The sequence below is a fragment of the Lytechinus pictus genome, chromosome 6, assembly GCF_037042905.1.
Source record: "Lytechinus pictus isolate F3 Inbred chromosome 6, Lp3.0, whole genome shotgun sequence".
Taxonomy (NCBI): domain Eukaryota; kingdom Metazoa; phylum Echinodermata; class Echinoidea; order Temnopleuroida; family Toxopneustidae; genus Lytechinus; species Lytechinus pictus.
The window spans coordinates 1,135,721-1,160,958 of NC_087250.1; the positions used below are offsets into that span (position 1 = coordinate 1,135,721).

The 25,238-nt window shown below is 36.0% G+C and overlaps 1 protein-coding gene across 1 annotated transcript; it reads right to left on the reverse strand.

Moving 5' to 3' along the window:
- Positions 1-1,823: 1,823 nt before the first annotated feature.
- LOC129263607 (leucine-rich repeat-containing protein 72-like) lies at positions 1,824-21,487 on the reverse strand. Its single transcript, XM_064100650.1, has 6 exons — positions 21,236-21,487; positions 11,347-11,553; positions 10,190-10,328; positions 8,190-8,279; positions 6,131-6,326; positions 1,824-4,654 (listed from the first exon to the last, which is right to left on the reverse strand). Exons 1-6 carry the CDS (start codon positions 21,278-21,280, stop codon positions 4,483-4,485), a joined length of 849 nt encoding a protein of 282 aa, XP_063956720.1. The 5' UTR covers positions 21,281-21,487; the 3' UTR covers positions 1,824-4,482.
- Between the last annotated feature and the right edge of the window lie 3,751 nt (positions 21,488-25,238).

The window sequence follows — 25,238 nt, forward strand, 5'->3', positions numbered from 1 at the left end:
CTACCAGTGGAAATGATAATATATATCTGACCAGAAAAAGATTCCCTTGACCGGCTTATTTCAAATTTATATCAGCATTGATGAAGATATCTAAGGGATCAAATTCATCACCTGAAACAGTAAAATAGCCCTAATCCTTCTGCCAATCAATTAAAGTTCCAAAGTTGGTGACATTTCTTCCCAATTTGGGAAAGGGAAGTTCAGTAGTTACCCTCCATAGAATCAGTGTTAGATGGACAATCACATACGCTTTGTCACTCAGCTGTATCAAAATAAAAAACTGAGAATGGGATGGCATGAATTAATATCTTTTGCCTTCCCATATTAGTAGGTCCAAGTGACTTGTAGAATTTGTGAGTATCCCTCTACGTTGGCTTTGAGAAAGGTATCTTTCCTTCGGTAGGGTACAGTGGCCAAACTGGACCACTTTCTTTTATTTTCCCCGGCATTATTATCTGTCTACCTTTATCCATTGTTTCTCTTTCTCATTATATTCTCTCTCTTTATTCTCTTAGGGAGTGTTGCAAGAAAATATTTGCAATCAATTGCAAATTTTCAAGTGATTGATCAATTTTAACTAAAGTGAATCATTTTATATTTGTTGATGCATGAAGCAGGCCATCAATCAATTGTAAATTTCCAATGAAATAAATAGCTTTCAATTGATTTTGGGACTTGAAATTGACTTGTGATTAATTGCAAGCTTTTTGCAACATTCCATTAGTTTGTTTCTCTATCTCCATCCCTCTCACTTTCTCAGTACCTGTGTCTGTACGTCTCTCTCTTAAAAAAAATCTCTGTCCGTATCTCTATTCATTGCGATTTGTTATATCATTTGAATTACCTTTAATAGTGATCCTGTGGTTTTACATCCCATTCTCTCTGAAGACTCTGATCCTTTCACTCCATCTCTCAATCTCATGAAAAGTTTTGCAGTCTTTAAAAGTATCTTTCATCTTCTCTCCCTTTGCCCATTTCTTGCTACCAAAACTAAATTCTCAAGGTGGGTGTTTCATAAAGCAGTTCGTAAGTTAAGAGCTACTTTAAGAACGACTGGTGATCCTTTCTTTTGGAAAATGCTACACACCATTGGCAATTGTTTAGTGCGTAAGAAAGGATCACCAGTCGTTCTTAAAGTCACTCTTAACTTACGAAAAGCTTTATGAAACGGCCCCAAGGTCTGATAATTTTTCTCTGTTTCCTAGTCTCAGCATTGTTGTGCAAAAAGATTTCCATGGCATAATAGTTACCATTATGGCAACTTTGCCATCCAATGGTATCTTGCATGGAATCCTTGATTTTGATTGCCCGATGAGCATTGTTACCATAGTTACCATTGGATGGCAAATTTACAATAGAAACTTTTATGCAACAGGGCCAAAGTCTAAGAACTAGATGTCTGAAGCCTAGGATAGAGTTCCCAGTTTTCTGCAATATGGAAAATTCGGGAAGAGCATGGATTTCACTGAAAACACGATGTGTCTATCAATACCTGTTTGCAGTGTTTAGCATGTGTTTTCTGAGCTTCATCTGCATGTAAATTTACATTTCACTACTATTTTCACTATTTAGAATAATTATCAATAAGAATTGCTTGATCACATGTTTTGTACATGTCACAAAAGAACATGGAATGTGATGTTTAGAACAATGAAGAAAAAAAAACAGACATTTTATAAAACAGAAAACTGGAATCTCTAGCCTTGGCCCAAGACAAGGCCACATAATTTGCATGGGTTTTTTCCAGATATTCCTAGAAAAGGATAGAAGGTTCTCATGTAATACACTCTTTAAACTGAGAGAGAGAGAGAGGAAATAATAGATGTCATGTCAAAAATGTAATTGTAATGCAACAAAATGAATTCTGAAAATAGGTTTTCACTTTCAAATGTATAATTTTCGATTATGTACACGTCTATCATTTATACATGCACTCAATCTTTAATACAGTATATTTACAATTCTTATACAGTTTGATTCAAATAAAACTGATAGTATAAATCTTCAAAAATATGAAAAATGAACAATCTTATTTACAGCTCATTCACATTTAAGATCTACATAATAGAACTTTTCACTTTAAACTATATGAGATTCTTTACTTTGTCAAGGTGAAATTCATGCCACAGACTTCAAATACATCTGAAATATAGTAAATTCTGATTTTCAATAATCTTTAAATTTTTTTGTCATAACCTCATGGAATTTGTGATCCACTTTACATGCCAGCAGGCAAGATTACCCCCCGCCCCCCAAAAAAACTGCATTAGTAAGTTTTTTTTACAATAATTCATTTAAAGGTACTCTTCATTAGAGCAGATAACTCGCCAAATTTACACAACTTAACAAAATGCAGCAATAACAAGTGGAGCGCCTCTGGAAGTCTTGCCTGCATTACGTGATTAAATATAGCAGCAGTTCTGACTTTAAAACGACTATAGAATAATCATTCACAAAAAACACCATTCATATGATGATAAAATACTATATTCATTGGCTCTAAAAGACATTTGACCTTGATCATGTGACCTAAGACTTGTGTAAGACGATCTGTGATACTTGATTACCCCAATTTCCACATTTCATGAACTATATCCATAAATTATGATGGCCAAAGTTCATTGATCTTTAATGACCTTTCAACTTGGTCACGTGACCTGAAACTCATGCAGGATCTTCACTGATACACTTTCCAAGTTTTGACATTTCAAAAAATTAACCTCAGTTAAGATTTTGTTTTTATTCCCCCAACATAATCTAAGTTCATTGACTCTACATGACTTTTGACCTTGGTCATGTGACCTGAAACTTTAGCGGAAGGTTCAGTGATACATGATTACACTTATGTCCAAGTTTCATGAACTAGATCCATACACTTTCAAAGTCATGAGAGCAATTCAACAAATCCCCCAACATGGGCAAAGTTCATTGACCCTAATGACCTTGGTCATGTGACCTGAAATTCAGGCAGGATATTTAGTAATACTTGATTACCCTTATGTCCAAGTTTCATGATCCATACTCTTAAAGTTATGGTGACATTTCAAAAAATTAACGTAAGGTGAAAACTTCAGTGTTGACCTATACTATAGTCCCGCTCTGCTATGCAGGCAAGACAAAAATCAACTACATTTCGTCTTTGTGAAAATAATGCAAAAAGGACGACAAGAACCCGCTAGATGAATGCCCAGTATAAGCATGGCAAAGCAATTACATTGTAATATGCGGCTTCATGTCCGCCTGATGCATGATCATACAACCCATTCAAAGAAATTATGCAATAGGGCAATTCCATAGGTTGGTGGACATGAGCTCAATGTGTCTTTGTACATATAGCCCATCTGAACCGTAACATGAGTAACCACTTTATCTGCACCCCTAGTAAAAACCATGTGTTCTTTATTTTTTTAATTATATACAAATTTGTCTCCCTAATATACTTCTTTGAAATGGATATAATCAACTTTCATAAAAGCCTTGTATGAGGACACTTTTCACTTATGTCCACTTTTCATTTTATGCATGTCCAAATCATGTAACATGAGTAACCGACTCATTTCAAAGATTTGCCAGGAGCATAATGAAATTTCCCAAGTTTTGTTTTTATACAAAGGATAGTCAGACTGCGTACTATGTTGTGATAAAGAGATGTTTAGTTCCTATCAATAATAATGGAGTTACAGCTCCAAGTATGAATCAAGGTGTCTCCAAATGTAACGTGGGTAACCGTGGAATAGCCCAATAGCATTATTAAAGGATTTGACATTTGACACAGAAAATTTAGTGATAATATCAATACTATCGATCGGTACTCTGAAATTTTTTTATACAGTGGGTCGCCCGAAGTCAAATACAGTAACTCTTGACATTTTCAATACGTTTCATCATCTAATTTTTTTTGGAGAATGACCCCTCTCTGTTACATTTCCAATTTGAAGAAGATTTTAGTGATCCTGACCAATGAGAACCATGCTCTCCATAAATATTATAATTTGATGAGATCAGGCAACATCCAAGATCACTTTCTGACAGAACCTCACTCACGCATAGTAAATTCTTTGTTCCTGTTTTAATTCGTACATTTAATAGCTATACTTAAAATACTATAATTTCACTTATCTTTGTTGATATGTATAAAGTTTATGTTCATATGATGTTATCTCTGTTTGTATGTCCAAGACATTCCAAACTGTTTCTTGTGAATAAATTGAATTCCATTTGAACTAGATCGCATATTGGACAATAAAAATATCTGAATCTGAATAATCACTTTAGTTTTATTTCCTTAGATTGGGATGACAGATACTGATGAAATAATTTTTCACTTTTTCTTCTCATTTATCATTTACCGGTACTACTTTAGATCATAAGTTATACAGCAAAACTTTGTGGTCAATGTCCCAATGTACTAGGTGGGGAGTAATTCATCTCAATTAGATTCAATAGGTATCTCAGAATTTAAATATACCAAGTCTGTCTATGCTACCTAAACCTGACAGTTATAATCTCAGTCTGTTTGCTGCCCTCTATGTTCTTATTCATTCTTCTTTCCTCTGCCCGAGGTTTCTTCGACCAATCAAAGTGAGAGTATTCCATGATAGATCGTTGTACGGCTCTCTCTGCCACAGCTTCTTCAGGTGTTCCTCGTGGTGGACTGGAATGAGTACAAGTTCAAAACTTATTATAGGAAAATATGACCAGTATACAATATTTTTATGATCAGTAACAAACCAGATAAATTCTTTGTCTTTTTTTATGATATCGTAAAGCAGTTATACAGAAAATCTTTCCCTCATTTAAATTTTTTCTCCATCAAATTTAAAAATATTAAGCACTGATACATGTTTGCAATAATGAAAAGGATTACTACTCTCTCAACTTATTGTAATTAATCATGACCCCTTCTATGGAAATTATTTGTAGTTTTAAATTATTTTTGTCACCTCATAAAAGTAGACTGCTAAACTGTCATCCCTCAAATCCCACATTTCTCAAAAATCACTATAACACAAACTGTGTAAGAATAAATCTTTATTAGACTGGGTTACAACAAACATTTTTGGAAACCTTGTTCCTATGGAAATGATGGAGAATCGGTATATTCAACTGTACCAACAAAACACTACTGTTTTTAAAGGTCAAGTCCGCCCCAGAAAAATGTTGATTTGAATCAGTAGAAAAAATCCAACAAGTATAACGCTGAAAATTTAATTAAAATCAGATTTAGAATAAGTATGTTATGACATTTTTGAGTTTTGCTTATTTTTTACAAAACAGTTATATACACAACTCAGTGACATACAAATGAGAGAGTCCCTTACTATTTCTTTTGTTTTGGGTGTGTTGAATTATACAATATGTCAAGTTTTACAAATTTGACAATAAGGGCCAACTTGACTGAACCAAAAAATGTTTAAACAATGGTAATTCCACATGTTTAAGGAGGGGTAAAACTTTGTTTCACATGAAAGTAGGAGAAAAGGAATGTTGTATTTCATTTAATAAAATATAAAAGAAATACTAGTAGTGAGTGGATAACGTCATCATTTCCCTCATTTGCCAATCAAAATCAAGGTTACCATGGTAGTTACCATAATGGCACAGTTGCCATAGATACATGTAACTTTTTATAAACCAGGCCCAAGGTGACAATGGTAATAAAGACATTCGGTTGTGCATTCATTTCACTGAGTGAAGGTTAGGAGTAAATAAATAATATAGGATTTGTATAGCGCACGTATCCACCAGGCTAGGTGCTCAAGGCGCTCCTATATTACCCCGGCTAAGCTAGTCTACCGATTTTGGTGTGCACAGCTTTTTGAGGAATTACTTTCTGCTGGTACCCATTTACCTCATCTGGGTCGAGCGCAGCACAGTGTGGATAAATTTCTTGCTGAAGGAAAACACGCCATGGCTAGGAATCGAACCCATGACCCTCTGTTTGAAAGGCGAGAGTGAGAACCACTAGACCACGACGCACCCACATCATATCATATAAGATTGAGTTAAACATGATTTAAAAGCTGAAATTCAATTCTTTAATAATATTTCTTTAGTTGAAAATTAATTTCCTGTGACTTTGTGGTGCCTAGCATTTATACTACCATGCACAAAATAATTGTATATTCACCTGCTAAAATGATTTGCTACTTCTTTATCAGACACCATACTAGCCAATGAGTGTCTAGATTCGCTGACCACGCCCTGGTCTTTAGCTCTCTGGACGGGACCGTTACACCGACGCCCAAATGCAATCGTCTCTAACAGAGCCTGTCGTTCTTGCTGGTACAGCTTGGCCGCATCATCTCGCTCAGACTTCAAGATTTCTGAAATGGGGGAGGATGAAATTGATTGCGTGAATGTCTCTTGATGGCTGGTGGTGTTTCAAGCAACTTTATGAATGACCGGAGATCCTTCCTTTGGGGCTAAATCAACACTAATGTCAATTTAGTACGCAAAATTTACTACAAGAAAGGATCACCAGTTTTTCGTAAAAATGCTCATAATTTTCAAATAGCTTTAAGAAACGCACACCTGGTATATACATGTTTCCCCAGGCATCGGATCAGACACTATAAAAAAGAGCTGACTATTGTGTAGAAACAATGCCGCCCCTGAAATAGTAATGTATTCAAATTTCAACCCCTTATCTTTCTCTTTCTCTTTCCCTAGCCCCCCCCCCCCTCTTTTCTCTTTTTCTCTGTCTCCTAAAAGCACAAAGCATTTTAACAGGTCTACCTGTTTTCTGAAGACCCAGAATACCCCTTAATTCAAAACAGGAACCATTGACCCTTGCATTGATGCTTAATAATAACAATTAAACAGGATGTGCATAATACAGTCAGGTACTTCAATAGACTGATGATCTTTAATCCATTAATTCTTAAAATTAACATTTTAAGGAAGTGAACATTCATCATTATGTGTTAGGATCTTTGAAATGTAATGAGATATACACAATTTCAAAGATTTTTCTCTAAACTATTTATTAATTTTGTGGTGAATTGGGGATGCTTTAAAGTGTACTCAGGTACTACACGTACATATAGATCATATTCCAAAGCTAAAGTTGAAAAAATATTCTTTGTACATTAAAATTCTTGTTGTTTCCAACTATCTGAAGCAAATTTGACTATATCTTATTCAAGGCTATGGGATTCAATCTAGTTACGCGTCTCATCAAAAATCACCAAGGAAAACACTGACAGGTTCAGGGAGTTTTGGAAAGTGTGAAAGAATTTTGGTTTGCCGAATCGTCAACTCTGGCTAGGTATGTGAAGTAGACACGCTCCCTGGTAAAGTAAATTTCAGGTAGATAGCTTCTTTCACTCCCAACTCAAACCACTGTAGCTCTCGGCCCTTCGAGAGAGAATAGTTAATCCTCTGTGGGACTGGCAATTTTCGCCAGACTAATTTCTGATAAAAATAATTCCCACTATACTTTCTCAAAGACTGCTATATATCTTATGGAATCCTTGATTCTGATTGGGTTTCGAGCTATGTTACCATGGTAAGTACCAACTGAATATCAAATTTAGGGCACTAAAGGAAATGGCAATTGAACTAAATGGGTATTAAATCAAAATGACACAGGACCAACAGAGAATGAAACCCTGGGAACAAGTCAGATTGCATGAAAACAGACAAATTAAAGAAAAAATTCAATGAAAGGTTGAGAAAATTGAACAAAAACTAAAGAAAATTATGAACATTTGGATATTAAAAGCAATAATGATGCTGTATTTTCCCCATTTGCTATTGATGCGACCAACATGTGTCATGTCACAGCTGCACAACTCCCTAGTTATAGGACATAGGGGTTTCATATTATAAGAATGAGCAACAATAGAAATATGTTTTGGGGGTGTATTTTCAGCATGCAAAGGAGAGAGTTACTTCTTTGACATCAAAAATCTTAGTCACATTGCCAGGATCTCCATTTTATTTCAACATTCAAGTACTCTCATACATGTAACTTTCTCATTGTTTGTCCAATTGTTCTCAAACCTTCGTTGATCTTATTATTTTATTTTTCTGTTTTCACATTAGCTAATAATAATTGGATCCAAGGGTTTCATTCTCTTAAATGGATTATCTGAAAAAAATAAACCAAGGGGAATACACATGTAAATCTTGGTCAATACTAAACTGGACTTAAATTTTTTATTCAGTAGTTTCAATGAACTTACCTTGTCTATCTAGGAGTTTCAATGACGGTACGTGATGAATGATGTAATGACGGTATTCTGCTTCCTGGGCCAAAGGATTCTGGGATAGGTCTGAATATTAGAAATCAAAATCATCCATGCATTAAACAAACAAGTCTAGGAGGACTATATGATTAAAATTGATCATTTAATGATTAGATTTAATTCAATTCAATTTTATTGATTAATGATTTCCCATAGATTTGAACCCTAATAAGACGGGGGTGGTTTAATTTTTTCACGATAAATCTGTAACACAAAAAGCTGGCGCTGTGCCATTCCGTGACTTTTTTCTTTCACAAATTTCAAGACCAAATTTGCACCACCCAAGAGTTGTGATATTACCCAAACTATTGTAATGCGTAAGATGTGAGATGGCGCGGATTGATAAAGAGGAGCAAATAAACATGGCCACTTGTTAATACCCTCCAGACTGACTCTACTGAATTCATTCATTTACATGTATGACCTCTAAGACCAAGCTCTGTATCATCAAAGTAAGAGACATTATGAGAACATGGTGGCAGCTTATTGTTCACATGGATGAACAAATTCAATTCTTGCAAACACTTTCAAGATATCTGTGACTGAATACGATAGCGGATTGGATAAGTTAAGATGTTTTTTCCAGTTATTTTGTATTTCATTTTTTGAAGCACAAAATGATTGACCGCGGAAGTGGTTTACGGAGCTGCTACACAACTCCATTCATCTACTCAAGCCTCTCAGCTTTCCACTCCTGGTTGACAGTCCTTTTAAGGACTACACTCATTTAAAAAAGAATACTTGACCTTCTCTTTCTCACCTTTCCATTTGAGTTCTCTTTCTATCCACTTTCATCTCTGTCCGTCCAGGACGTTACACATGGTGTACCGTAAACCACTTCTACCATTGTTCATAACTTCAAACATCATGTAAAGGGGCCATTCCACAGAGAGCAAGACCGCTGAAAGACCTTTCAAAGACCATGAATTTTGGTCGATCTTACAGAGGTCTCTCAATGAAGCTACAATGGTCTTTGAGGTCTTACACGAGTCCTGACCAATCTTTCAGCGGTCTTCGTGGTCTTCATGGGCTCCAAAACTTTTTGATAACGGTTCAAAACAGTCTTACAACGGTCTTACAAGAAAATGGTCTTTCAGTGGTCTTTCAGCGGTCTTTCAGCAGTCTTTCGATGAACTTTCAAAGGTCTTAATAGTCTTTCAATGATCTTTCGGCAGTCTCTCAAGATTTTTGCGGAGATCACTGTAAGACTCCTGAGAGATCATTGAAAGACCATTGAAAGACCAGGCAAAGTCCATGGAAAGAATTCTGAAAGATCACTTGTTGCATAAAAGATCTCTGAAAGACCATTGAAAGATCTCTGTAAGACTACTCTAAGACCAGTAAGACAAGAAATATCCATCAGTCTTTCAGAGTTCTTTGATGGGTCTTTCTGAGCCATTCCACAGAGATGACAAATTTCAGTGATCTTGAAGACCGCTGTAAGACCTCATCAATTTTAAGTCTTTCAGTGGTCTTTCAACGGTCTCCGTTTTAGGGTGTGATATATTCTGGGCATCATTATAGATACAGGTGAGACATGGGACCTTGCAGCTCAGATTTTTAAAATTGTCTGTGTCTTTAAAAAAATTAATACTTGGGGGCAATATCGCAACGGGCATGATTTTTGGAAGGTCTATAGATTCTGAAGGGGAGAGAACTTCAGTGAGCCCAAAGAAGACTTGGAGAAGCAAGTAAAGGAGGAGAGTACATTGTAGGAGAGTTGGAGGGATGCACTAGAAGGAAGGGGGAGGGGGGTTGCTGTGAGTGTGAGGTACATGTAATCCAACCACTCCGTTCAACAGGGATGAAACTTGATCAAACTTTGGACTTCTAATTTCTTTGATCATTTAAAAGAAAAACATGGCTGCTTTGTCCCGAATGTAGAATACGACTTTTCAAATCTTCAAGTTCTATCAAATCTTTATAACAATACTTACTGAGTGTATTTAACGCTTGCATGGCTTTCATTTCAGCTATAGTTTCTTCAAGATTGGTCAGCTGATTGTTATGTAACATCAATACTTGAAGACTGGTCAATGGCTGAAGAAGACCTCCTACACTCACCAACTCATTGTCCTTGAAAAATCAAATATCGGTATAAAACATTACAGAAAATAATCAATATACTGTAACAATAATAATAACAATAAAAATAATATTGATAATAACAATAATTATAATAACAATAATAATAACAAAAACAATAATAATAATACAAAAAATAATAACAATAACAATAATAAAAAACATAACCACAAAAGTAATAGTAATAATTATAATATGGTCCATTCATATATATAGCACAGCTACATGAACTCTACTGCGCTTGTACTTGGTATCATATTATTACCCCGGCTGTATATGCACTAAAGCATTCAAGGAATAAATCCTACTGGGTACCCATTCACCTCACCTGGGTTGAGTGCAGCACAATGTGGGTAAATTTCTTGAAGTAAAACATGCCATGATTTAGATTCAAACCCAGTCCTTTTGATTTATAGTAATAAATAATACACAGTACTTGTGTATACAGTGCGTCCCAGAAAAAACGAAACCGAGATTAAGCGATGATTTATCATAACTTAATCACAAATACAATAGACAAATGACTTATCAATGTAAAGCTTAGAATCTCCTCTTTCATCTGATATTACTTAGATTATTTCTCATTCACGCATGAGTGAGCAAAAACAATTCGAAGAAAGGATACCAAAAACTCTCTGCATTTCTAAAGTACTTATGATTAGATCACCTGGTTGGGCGACAATTACTAGTATTCTGATTTAGCTCACTTCTCATCTAGTAGGTATAGGCCTAATGGCCGCAGGCTACAACATGTCATCCATTTAAAGAGTATTATTATTTTGGTTGGAAATCAAAAGTGTGGGGGGGGGGGGTGGTCAAAGACATTTTGTATAGTGACTTTATCAACAACTTTGAATTGGTATACACACATTATAAGAGCCTTTGATAATTTAACATTTGTAATCCTCAGCTTAAATGCTGAATGCAAATATGTCGGTGTTAAAAAAATAATACAAAAATTACAAAAAAAAATGTATGAAAAAAAATCATTGTATGAACATAGGCCTACCTGTAAATATAATTCTGTTATTCTGTAGTTGATTGATAGACAGTTGATCCTCCTTAGTTTGTTTCCATTCAGCCATAGACGATTGAGCATCCGATACTGACCAAAATCATATAGGTCTTGATCAGTAAGACCTTGGTTGCTAAGATACAGCTCTGTTACATCTAGATCTTTCCTGATCTCCTGTCTGCTCATCTGCTCGTCAATCAGCTGAAGAAAGAGAGGCAAATAAAAAAATTGAAGAAAAAAATGATAGCAATCTTGGGGATCGAAGGGGGGTTGGGGGTCATAGGCTGCGTTTATCCGACCTCAAGCCAGAATCGTGATTTGAATCATGATTGGAATCATGATTCAAATCACAAACATGAATCACAATTACTACAGAATCAGGGTTTAGACGACCTTCGTTCCAACGCTGTTTCTCCTCGGATTCGGACCGATCCAGTGCGCATCACAGTCACGTACGTGCAACCCGGAAATCTTATGGGCGCCGCCATTAATTTTCCATTTCGTCAAACTTCGCGCTGATTGCTGGATCCTTTTTTGGTCTCATGAAATCTGAGCCAATCACAACCATCGTTCCCTAACAAAATATGAATATGCATGATTATAAAAGAGATTTTCACCCTCTTTCATATCATATATATTTTGTTATGGTTCTTAGTTGAAAAATAAATTAAAATATCACTTTAAATGACCCATTTTTCTCATGAAAAAAATTAATTTAAAATAGGTATATTTTAGTCAATCATATAAAAAAACTGCAACTTTTTTATTAATTCTTTCAAAAAATATATTATTCTAAATGATCACCCCGATCTTTTTCTCATTTACAATTACAAGTGTTAAATTCATCCTGAGGCTGCAGTTCCATGTGAAGAACAGCAAATTCAGAGTGAAATATTGTGAGATTTGACATATGTATCTCTGGAGGACGATTTTTTGGAAAGTAAGGGATATTTAGAATTATCGCTCGAAGGATTCAAAAGAATACATTTCAATCGTTAATATTTGGGTGGCTTTTGAAATAATGTTGCTAATAAATATGTTTTTTAATAAAAACTAACGATAGATAAAGCCGCCAACATGTGAATTTCACCGTACGCTGCCTTCTTAGGCGCCCGTGCGTAGCGGCCTCGATTTTCCCTGGAACGCGGTGGCCTGTGTAGTCCCATATTGGACTTTCCGCGTTACATTGAAATTTAACCTACTCATAGTTATTCATGATCCTTTCAAAATATAACTAAATGTTGTAAGATTCAAATCTGTAGGCATATCAATAATATATGTATTCATGAATATCATTTGTGAATTTTAACCAGTTTGAGATACAAACACGCTTTCAAATTCAATATTCAAAGTGAGTGACTGAGCTGAAATAGGTGATCAGCTCCAACTCGCGACTGATTGTGCAAGTCAAGCCAAGGCAATTGACTGTTAATATCTTCCATTATGCCGATTAAATAATGTTCAGTTAGATCCATCTTACCTTTGTATTTTTGTGCTCAACGCCAGGTCAACGGTACTTGATAGTTGAGTTGCTCGCTGAACAGGCCAGGTCCACGTCCACACGGGGGAGGGCTGAGGGGGCGGGGGTGGGGGATCAGTCCGGGGCATTTTCAATGATTTTCTTTAAAATTAGACAACCCCATATCTGCATTAACATTTAATGCAATTTTTTTTTAATAGATCTTTGATACAAAACTTTCTTTATTTCATCTCGATCACTACCATCTCTCTCGCTCTCTTTCTTGGGGTTAAGGCCAGAAGGGTACGTGCGTTGAGGGCTCTTCTGTCAAGATAGCCTATTCATCATGATATACGCACATGTTTCTCATTGATATCTTGCTCTTTGGGTCTGACCCGGGTCTGAATCAAAATTACCTCATCAATACAGTGAATAAAGAGATTGATCTGGGTACATATTGTTGCCTTGACTAGAGATCAGAAATTGATTTATCAGCATTTTCCTTTTTTCACATATGTTTCTGACATCTGCTAAATCTTGAATATTTTGCAAAACACACGTAGTGGACAGCATGAAGAGTGATTAGAAATGATTACAATTATTTTGCTCTTTTCTCATCGAATATAAATTTTCTTTCAAGTAATTTCGTATGGTTATTTACTGTAATTGAGATTGTGGTATGAACAAGAATATTTTTTTAAATTTTATTTAATATTACTTCATATTAATTTTCTTATCATGACCGCTGAATCCATAATCATATTCGGTTCAGAGTTTACCAGGAGTAATCTGTCTAGCCAGGAGCAAGCAAACATGGTTCGCATGCTTCAGAAACAGATTTTGTTTCAGGTAAGAATGTTCATGCCCTGGCTACTGATGAAGAGCATGCATGTTTAGTTTTGTTTTTAGTTTGATAAAAATTGTATTTTAACAAGATTACCACAATGAGCATATTTTCCTTGCATGTTGAGAGTTAATCAGAATGTGTAGAAATGAGGGGGGGGGCAACATTATGATTGTCTACATTAAAAACTCAATGATTGTATTAAAACTTAAAAGACCAGTAACAGTGAGAGAGAGAGAGAGAGAGAGCATAAAGGAAGATTAATTTGCTTTATGAAATTGTGTTGTTCACTTGCCTTCAATACAGGTCTACATTGTTCTGTTTACCTTTCGTATAATAATATTTGAAATTCAATATCTATAATGTGTTGTAAATTCTTTTAATAGGGGCCAGCCAGATGAAGAGTTTTAAACATTAAATTCATTTAATAAATTTCTCCTCAAAGTTTCCAAGGGAAAATAAGAGACATAAGCTACCTCCAACTCCACTCGTGATAAACATATAACATTACCATGAAAAACATTTATATAAATACTAACACAAAATAAAAAAAGAATCAAACTACAAAATTGCAACATTTACATTATAATAGCAATAAATAATAAACATGATTTTTACATAAACAAGTACAAATTGGCAAAATGATTGAAGGAATAACAGCCAGTGGAAGAAGTTACATTGAACAGCCATTATGATTATTATTATCATTACTATTATTATTATCATTGTCATTAATTTATTTATAATTATTATTTTATTTTAATTGTTATTATTATCATTATTATTATTTCCTGCTGCAAAAATATAAAACCAATCATATAATTTCTTTGTGATTGAGTATATTGGCACAGCTACACATGTGGATGTGGGGCAAGGGGAGGGGGGGGGGTGTACATCCTTTTCATCACAATATTGCTCTTTTAGCTTTAATTTTCTGGTAAATTTTTCAGGAAAATTCAAAACTGGAACTCTCTTTGTCTTGCTAGGTATTTTAATGCCACAGAATCAGCACGATTTTGTAAGATTTGGGATGTGGTGCTCCATAGACACACACATAATGACACAGTAAACACTATAGGGGCCTGCGGACAAGGGTAGATTCAAGACTCAATAGCGGGAAAGTTTGAAATTAACACTTGTAATTGTCAATGAATAAAGTGTTGCAAATGACCTAAATAATACAAAAAATCATGAGATTAGGATACAATAAGTTGCAGAATCGAGATATTATTGATGATTTGAACTATACCCAAAATGTGCAAGAGCACCACCGTAACTCGGGAGGACGTGCGACGCCGGGGAAGAAGGCTTTGTTTTACTCATTAAACATCATGAGTATTGATGAATGTTATATGTATTGATTCGTTATACATTCCTAAATTCGAAAATCGACACGACTTATTTGCCGGACCATCCCTAAATTAATTATTGTGGCCTAAAGTCACCTCATAATTACGAGCCTGTCTCTTACGATTTTTTTTTGTAAAATTTGACGAGCGCCCTCTCGCAACGTAGTGGTGAAATTAACCAAGATGGCGCGACACATATACTTTCCATTGACTGCGTGTAACGTGCACGTACGTGCAGTGCGCAGTTTGACCCAGGAAGTATAGGTCAACGTTGGACACTTAATTGGAGGTCGGCGACGTACATGTGATGTGACAACGTGGGGCGCGCGCCTTGGCAAGAACCGGAAATAGCTCGACACAATGACGTCATATAATCATGATTCAAATCACGATATCGTTTATCCGAACATTTTCGTACGTGATTCTGCAGAAACGTCTTTCCAAACGCCCTTTTTTTCGTAGTTCATGTTTGTGATTCTAATCATGATTATATTCAATTTCGACTAAACGCAATCGTGATTCTGCAGAATCGTGATTTGAATCATGATTGGAATCATGATTATAGGGTAAAAAAGTGGCGGATAAACGCACCCATAGATAGACAGTCAACCTGCCAGAAACATTGAGTCTTCTCTCCTGGGCTCCGTAACACAAAGATTAGCGATCAATCGCTAAATGAACTGGCCAATCAGTTTTGATGTTACACGCGCATTAGGTTTAAAATACTGACAAGGGACCAATCAGTGCGGTTCTTTCATATGTGCAATTCATCGCTAATCTTTATGTCACGGAGCCCTGCTCTACAACTTAAGAAACTTGAAGAAAGCCTTCTCTTATTTACTGAAGTCTCTCTCTACTCAATCCTCTCATCCTGCTAAGTACCACTCAAGCTTTCTGGCTTACACTCATTCCCAAGAAATACTCTTCCTAACTTCCACTCTCTAGCCTCTCCACTTCACTTCTACATGTACCTCTATTCACTTTTATCAAACTGGAGGTAATTTTATATAAACATTGGATTTTTATTTACAAAAAGTTGTTTAACAAAAATTGAGTTGCCACATGTTGGATGTAACATTACTAAAGATACATTGTCTCGATGTATGGGCTTCCCAATCTTCAGTCATTGGTGAGTAGAGTTCAAGAGCAATGTACAGAGATTTGTTCAAGCTTTTGGTCTATAACAAATTTTATGCATAGAATAAGAGATAGAATTTATCAATTAATGTTGACAAGGGTCTGAAAAGAAAGAATGCAAGCTTGGTTATGGATGGCCCAACATGACAGAATTCTTATCAATTAAACAATTTTACTATTTCTGAATTAAAGGTATTAATCACCTTTATCAAATACTTTTTATAGTTTGTCAGTTTCCATGCTTAATAATTGCAAGGTTGGGCGGTAAATACCGGTAGCGGTAATTACCGGTGGTAAATACCGTCCGGTAACTAGTACTAGTACTAGTACTAGTGGTTGCTGGTTTTGAATTTTGATATTGCTTACAGAAAAAGATCTTTTTGTAGCCTAAAAAATTACACAACTCGGATTATGCCATTTTTAATGCTGCAATTCTTTATATATAACTTTTAAAAGAAGTTTAACAAACAAAGCAAACACAAAAATTTTGTTCATATGCTAATACAAGTTATGCTCATTACATGTAGATATTCATGAATATGGTAATTATTGACTGACTTAATGAAGAACATCATATCTAAATTATATGTATATTTGGGATCTTTTTAGTATTTTATTTTATTTTTTCAGCATTTCATGATAACAGACATAGATAACACCCAAACACAAACATAAACACACACACAAACAAACAAACACACACACACACTCACACAAATGGTACACACCAGAGAAACCATACTCACCACCTTTGTTTTTATGTTCAAAATTTGACAATCCCTATAGAAAAGTGAGTGGAAATTATATTTCTCGGTATTTCCCGGTGAAAAGTGGTAAATACCGGAAAAAAAGCAGTAAATACCGCTTATTTCCCGGCGTCCGGGAAATAAGCCCCCGAAGCGGGAAATATGCCAACCCTGAATAATTGAATGATCTAGCCCTCATGTTTTCCAATATAATTCAAAATTTTTGATTGATTTTGTAAGAGTATCTTTTCCACAATTAGAAGCCCTTTTTGCACATCATACATGTATAACGTAGTCCCGAGGGACCACTTCCATTGATGAGTGGATACCATGCGCGACCATGGGGTCTCGAAAAGCACCCTGAACAACTTTTTTCAATATTCTGAAAATGCAACCCATAACAAGTATTGGCGTGTGAAACTCTACCCTTAACAAGCATTGGAAACAATATGATACCCTTGGCAAGTATTCCCTGATAAATGAACCCCTAAACAAGTACAACAATATTTTAATTGTTATATATGGACGTCAGTTTTACCTTTACCTACATAATTGGGTTTAGTATGGCCCTACCTCCCACACGTCGTGCAAGTCGGACTCTAAGCACATATAGTGTTGACTCTTGTGGCAAAAAGTGCATCCTTTATTTTTTAGTCTTTTTCTTCTCACAAATTTGACCCTAAACACGTAGCTTTCCTAGCGAAATAGATTTTTTTTGGTGTATTTTTTCATTATTTTAGTGTTTTTGACACCCTTATTATGTTACGTACATAACATGCCCTATCTTGAAAAAGATGAAAGTGGCACCCCCACCCTCCCCCCTTGGGAAAGTAGTCAGATACTGGCCTACCCACGTGATGGCTCTGTGCCACTGTGTCATGACGAAAAAAGTTTCTACCAGTACCAAAAAGTTATAACAGGGCCGGAGGTGTCATAACTTTCAGTCAGGTTGTTGTTCCAATCTTAGCTAAGAATGCTGCACAAAAAAGTAGTGGAAGAAGGAACTCTTTCTTCTACTAAAGTATACTATCTTACATATTCAATGAATCATTGCAAAGAAGTATAACAGGAAACCATTTTTTACCAATTCCGAATTTCTTTAGAAAATATTACTCATTCCTCTGATGCACTGTCACACAGGCGCGTAGCCAGGGGGGGGGGGGGCGGTCGCCCCCCCAAAACGTCCCCAAAAAGAAAAAAAAAAGAAGGGGAAAAAGAGAGGAGAAAAGGAAAAGCAAAGGAAGGAAAGGAAAGAAAGGTAGCTTTGTGGGTTTTTCTTTTTATTCTTTTTTTTTCTAAAAAAAGAAACTCCTTCACTCTTGCTCTAAATTCATATATATGAATTTTGCTCCCGCGCTGTGCGCGGTTAAATGACAATATTGCAGTTCTCCTTTGTTTCCCCTCGACCTTTCTCTAACCCTGTTTTTCCACCTCAGCTATGTGTGTTTCTTGCCAGTCAAAGTTCAAATATATACATTAGGGCATGAAATTAGAGTAAAGATAGGCCGAAGTATATGAAGTTATCTTTTTTTAAATTGATCGCGCAACTTCTGGTCGGGTCGGCTCCGGGCGGGTAAAATCTTTATATCAATTTCTGCCGTCACCTCCATATAGGCAACTTCTCCCACTTTTCAGCTCATTACTAAACAACCATAATTTGGGGGGAAACAGGTTCCTAATTAAAAAAGAGGAAGGTATAACATTCGTGTCGTATTAAATAAAATAAAAAGTACATTTTTTATGAAATTCTACTAAACTTCATGTCATTTCCCTGCACATTCATCTCCTGTCCTGTTTTGCGCCCTCAGTTTGAAATTTTGACACTTAAATTTCTTTATCATTCAAAATGAAGCGCATCGGGATAAGTCAAATAAATTATATATCATCCTGTTTTATATAATTTCAATAAATCACAGAATTTTCTACTCTTTGCGCACTTTTTTCCTTGTAATGAAGTTCAGTAATCATAGAAAATCAATTGAATTAGAGCCGATGGTGGTATTAGAGATATCTGCATTTGATGAAATGTACGCCCTTTGAAATTTCAGAGTTTCATTGCTCTGCACGGGGAGGAATATGTTCCTCCCGGCATATATCCTTCTTCTCCTCTGTTTTGCGAGTTAAGATATGCACTGTCGCTAAATTGTTTGTAATCAAATCTGATCTTTCCAAGAGAAGTATTCAATATAACTTAGAGGATACCCTTTTCTCGGGACCCTTTTCTTTGCAAAAAAATTGATAAAACACTTAAGCTTCCGCGCTTCGCGCAGGGTTAATGTTATTTTAACTTCCTCCATTTTATCAATTTTTTTGTGCTTTCACAATCACTTTTGAAAACAAGGTTCAATATCACAATATAGTCAACTGAATTGGGGCTGATATAGGTACTAGAGACAAGAGAGACGGCTCCTTTTCATTTTAATTCATGAAACACCGAAAGCTTCACGCTCCGCATAGGGAGGGGGAAACTCCTCCTCCCTGCACCCACCCCCTAGGGAGCACGCTTCGCGCGCTCTGTAAGTGTTGGCACACTTCGCGTGCATTTACCGCCCCCTCCAAAACGAAATCCTGGCTACGCGGTTGCTGTCACACACACACACACTCATTAACACACAAAGGTCATCCATTACCTATTTTTGACTTCATTGGCGCTGCGAGTAGGACATGACTCATACCATCACAACACATACACAAAGTCTCTTATTCACTTCATTACCCCTCCTTACTATCTGGGTAACGTAACACAAAGGGCAGCGATAAATCGCTATATGAAATGGCCCGATCAAGATCATCGACATCGTTGTATGCGCATTTTGCTCCGTAGACTGACAAGGAACCAATCAGAATTGTTCTTTCAAATTAGCGTTTAATCACTAACCTTCGTGTTACAGAGCCCTGGTCCACTGCACTGGTCCATCGATCCAGAATAAAATTGCTTTCACTTTTTTTCAGATTGGTTTTGAATTGAAATTATAAATTACAATGCTAGTTGCTAACGACAAACGTTACATCAGTTTGCAGAGTTTTCACTATTGTTAATTAATAATTATTAACGTTAGACCTCCAACTCATTTTAAAAAGGAGAAGTTGGCAGGCGCAGGCCTGGTCCTCGGACATAGTTCATACTCACATACTATTACGAGAGTTAGCTTGGCCTTAGTTATATGGCAGTGTATCCTATTGCCGGACATCTTTATTTCAGTGCTTTAAAAATGACAACTAGAGGAAATACAATCAAGAAAAAAATCGCACTTGCTATTCCAAATATTATGAAAATAATTAATATGATAAAATTATTTTATATTTACCAACCATTTTCTTTGCATCGCACTTGCCGCATACCCCTCCACGAAAAACAATTATTTTCGTGCGCGACAAATTACATCATGATTCCGGACGCGCGCCAGACGGGTAAAGATATCCTTGATTATAATGATGTAAGAACAAATTTCTGTGATTTTTTTCTTCTTATATCATATCATGAATAAATTCTAACTTTTTGTTTGCTTTTTTTTTATATCGAATCTGAGCAGATGTTGGTAATAAATTCGTGTTTGATAACTTAATTTATTTTTTATTTTTTGGTTAGCTGCATGTTTCATGGCACTTTCCAGTGCTCGTTCGTATCGTGACGCTCATCAAGTTCTATCGATGCGCTGCCGATCGTCGACGGCTCTACTCAAGGTAAACCTCGCGCACGGTACCTTGAGAACTAGCCGTCGACGATCACCCACAATACACCTCACCTCATCATTCGATCGAAGGAGCCGACGAGATTGAAATTCGGCAAATCAGGCCCATATTTCCGTTAGAAAATACATAAATTGTTAATGCAAAACTATGTTATATGATATTTTAAGCATTTTCTGTCATTTAAGAGATAAATAAGGTAAAAGTTTGATTTTTTCGCCTTGTTTTTGCAATCTTGTTCTATGTATTGATCACTCATCCTACGAACGAGGTTATTTATAATAATATTGATCTGTGAAAATGAATTGCAGAAGCCAGAAGTCTTACTCTTACGGTACGAAATTGTTTTCGAACGCATTTATATGCGCGTCCGGAATCACAATAGTGTCCGGTAATACAATACGTGACTATACTATTTACTACTACTAGACTACCGGTACGTTACTTTAGAATTCTATCTAATTCTAAAGTCCCGGGCGTGAATGGGGGAAGATCGGGTAGCTTTAGGCCCAGCCCCAGGCTACCGGCGCGGCTAGCAACTGCTTTAGCATTCCACATCGCGGCCGATAAACGATATGCGGCACGCGATTTCTCAGCTGTGGTTATTTGATTCGTTATTCACTAGTAATGCTTTAAAATGAAATAATAGAAATAATACCTCTTTGGTCTTCGATTGAGTAGCGTCCACCATTTCCTTCATCATTACAGCCTGTAGTCAGAGGTAATATTAGCAAAGTAAACTTGTGGTTCGTCAACGATCGATCGCGAACCGAGAATTTGTTATTTGTTGACAAGCTAAACAATTGAATGGAAAAGATATCCTACTTATGTCATGCTCATTTACGCACTACGTGCACAAATCACAGGTTGTGGTGTCTCTCGCATACCATATCCTTCAATTGAGTGCCCCCCTGTCAGTGTGATAATTGAAAACGGTCCCCGTCCCCCCTCCCGCCCGCGAAATTATTTTTCCCACCGAGTTCTGGACCGACATATGAATATTCATGACTTGCGTCTTCGGATTGAGAGTACGCATGCGCGTGGACTTTGCCTCGACCAGTGCCGATCATAAGCATTCACGTTGCTCAGAATGAATTAGCATCGTCAAATTACCGGTACCCTTACATAGTTACATAGGCCTTATAGGCTTAGATCTATATATACATCCAATTCTTAAACACTTATCAAACTAGCTGCCATTAATGGCAAGACATGTGCGAGGGTGGGGCTAGCTTAGGCTAGCGCATTAACTTTACCTCAAATCTGGACCTGTCTAATGCCTAATACTAATAGGAATAGCCGACTAATGCCATGGTTAACTTCGAACTTGTTAATTCCGAACTTTACGTTTGATTAGGTTTGGACCAATATTAGCTTATTTACCATGGTTTAATATGTCTAGTCCGTATACAGAACCAGTCCTAGATCTAAAAAAAAATATCTTAGTTCTAGTCTAGTCTCTAGATCTAGACTCTGATCTACGCGCTATCAGCATGGAACCACTAGTGTACCAAAGGGGGGGGGGGCAGACTGCCCCCCTGACGAGTCACAACTGATTCAGGGGACGTGCCCCCCCCCCCCTTGAAAAGCCAAATTAATAATTTGTAATGTCAAAATGCAACGAAAAAATACGTTTTTCCCCTTTTTTGAACGTGAAGATCTTTTTTTTTTTCTTGTCAAATTTTTTTCAGCTACAAAATCCATAATTTTGGGTGAAGACGGGGATCAAGATCACTGACGTTAATTTGTGCCTGACGTTAGAATACGTTCCATGCACGCACTGGTGTACCTAGGATTTTCCAAAAGGGGGGCAAATTTTTTAGAGGATATTTCGTCCGCGAAAAAATGTGACAAGCCCCCCCCCCAAAAAAAAAAAAGGGTCTTCACCCCAAATTATGGATTTCTTAGCTGAAAAAAAAATTGACAAGCAAAAAAAAAAAAAAAAAAAAGATCTTCACGTTAAAAAAAGGGGACATACGTCTTTTTCATTGCATTTTTACATTACAAATTATTAATTTGGCTTCTCAAAGGGGGCACGTCCCCTGAATCAGTTGTGACTCGTCAGAGGGACAGTCTCCCCCCCCCTTGGTACACTAGTGGTTCCATGCTGATACAGCGTAGATCAGAGTCTAGATATAGAGACTAGACTAGAACTAAGATAATTTTTTTTTAGATCTAGGACTGGTTTTGTATACGGACTAGACATATTAAACCATGGCAAATAAGCTAATATTTGTCTAAACCTAATTAAACGTGAAGTTCGGAATTAACCAGTTCGAAGTTAACCATGGCATTAGTTGGTATTTACAGTGTTGTATGTCAAGGCTCAAACATCCAAGGCCAAGGCCAAGGCTTTAATACCCAAGGCCAAGGCTTCAATACCAAAGACCAAGGCCAAGGCATGGAAACCCAAGGCCAAGGCCTGAAAACCTAAAGGCCAAGGCATTTCAAACTTACGATATACAGAACAATGAACTAACAATACTTAGGCGGCAGACATCACACATGGTAAAATGTATGTGAGCGAGGGGATTGAGCGAGAAAAAAAAACCTTTGTACATTTAAAACAAAAATAATTTCATGATAGAGACATATTAAAATAATGATATAGTTACCTGTGTACACATAATCCATAATTTTTCTATAGGCGATTTACATTGCAATAATTATTATTACCACGGTCATCTGATCCTGGCATTCTCAACGTATGTTTTCTCCACTCCCTGGGACAGGGGCAGCAGAAAATTATTATTGGGGGGGGGGGTCAACGCCAAAAAGGCACCCATTTTTCAAAATGAGTTTTTTTGTGCAAACAGATACATGTATTTGAAAAATGAGATTATGTACTGCGTGAAGTAATTGTGTGTTTTATAGAAATTAAGTTGAGCAAAGGCTTTCTAAAGTGATTTTTAATTATAAGATAGATATTTTGCTTTAGGTTTTACTTCTCAGCGAGAAAGCATAGCGAGCAAGCGGTTTTGAAAAAAAAATAATTCTGAAGTTGTAAAACTTGATTTATGGTCAATTATAGGGCTAATCATTGTTGAAATTTCCTTGTGCGATGTTGCCAGCGCGAATCACGAGCTCAAACTTCTTGACATGTCGTGTAATAAGACATGGAAATTATTTTATTCTGAGCTGGTTTTGTAATCATGAAAAAGATGTGTATCTAACTAAAAAATAACTTTGCGCTCGCTAATTCTTTTTATATACTGACCAGTAAAGGAAGCAGTTAATTAAGCAGTTAATTACTGCATTTTAAATAAGATACATAATTTACCAATAAAAAATAATGCGAGCGCAAAGCGCGAGCTCAGAAATTTGTGATATTCCAACCTGAAAACTGGACATTCTAAGCATTTTTTTGTGAACGGGAAGAGAACGAGTACAATAATTGATGCGAGTGCAGGAAGCGAGCCAAATATTTGTGATATTTCAACCATAAAGCAACATTCTATACATTTTTGTAACCATTAGCAGTACTGTATACTAAACAATAATTGATGCAAGCACGATTCAAAATCTGTGATTTTCAAACCTAAAATGTATTATGTTTTATTATTAAAGAAGGTATTTCTTTTTTAAAAAGGGCATATTTCATTTTGTAGGATTTTTTTTTTTGGGGGGGGGGGGGGCAAGAGAGCACAAAGCGCAAGCTAAAATTTTCAAATGCTTAAACTGAAAATGAGTCATTTTTAGGACTCTTGTCAGTTTTCATATTTTTTTCTGCTTTCAACCACTTTTATTAAACAGTTAATTAATCATTGATTATTAATACTTATTGATAATATCAATAATTATTAATCATTAAATTATTTTTTGTTAATTATTATTTCTTGAAACCATATTGACACAAAAACAAATACGTTGTTTATTTCCTGGAAACTGTAGAGAAATGAGATTCAATGTTGAACGATATATGATTAAAAAGAAGTAAACATTTTTTCCCCTTTGTTTTGTCAATCTGACCCAAAACAAATATAAAATTTAGAAGAGAGATAGAGAGAAGAAGAAGTCCCACCACCAAGAATAAACTTAGACAAGGGGGAAGGGAAAGGAAAAGATGGAGTAAATGTGATATTATTTTTTAAACAATCTATTGCAAAATTAGCTTTTCTTATAGAAAGAGGGGGACAAATTTTGTTCACTCGCTCGCTTCAATCGCTTTCTTCTTTTTTTTTGACAGAAATTTTGCTCTATATATGCCATGCTTGGCCCCTCAAAGTTTCTGGCTCATCATGCCATTGACATAACCCATTTGGATATGACACAATTGGAGACTGTGTTCAAATCTTTTCAGAATATCATTAAGACTTAAAACATTCTTGTTGGCCAAAGAAAATAATACAAGGAAAATCCTAATGGAATAGAAATCAACCTTGTTATCGTTCTTTAGAGTTAGCTATGTTTAAAGTATGAAAATTGTTGTCAAAATTGCAGTCAGATGTAAAAATTATTCTTGTCATCAAAGCACTATTATCTTGATCATGACCATTATTATTTACTGTCATTATCATCATATGATTACAACACCTTACCAATACATAATGCTATTTTTCATAACTGATGTATTCTTTGTTTGAATTTCTTGATAATGGTGACAATTACAATTGATGACACTGCTAGTACACTTACTACTGCTGCTGCTACTGTTACTGGTG

What these genes read in the sequence shown, in the direction of transcription:
- LOC129263607 (XM_064100650.1), bottom strand. Translation starts at nt 21,280, where the DNA reads ATGATGAAGGAAATGGTGGACGCTACTCAATCGAAGACCAAAGAG. An exon ending in GCAAGCGTTAAATACACTCA is followed by an intron (nt 8,280 to 10,189) that starts GTAAGTATTGTT and finishes TCTAATATTCAG; the next exon opens with ACCTATCCCAGAATCCTTTG. An exon ending in GTAGCAAATCATTTTAGCAG is followed by an intron (nt 4,655 to 6,130) that starts GTGAATATACAA and finishes TACTCATTCCAG; the next exon opens with TCCACCACGAGGAACACCTG.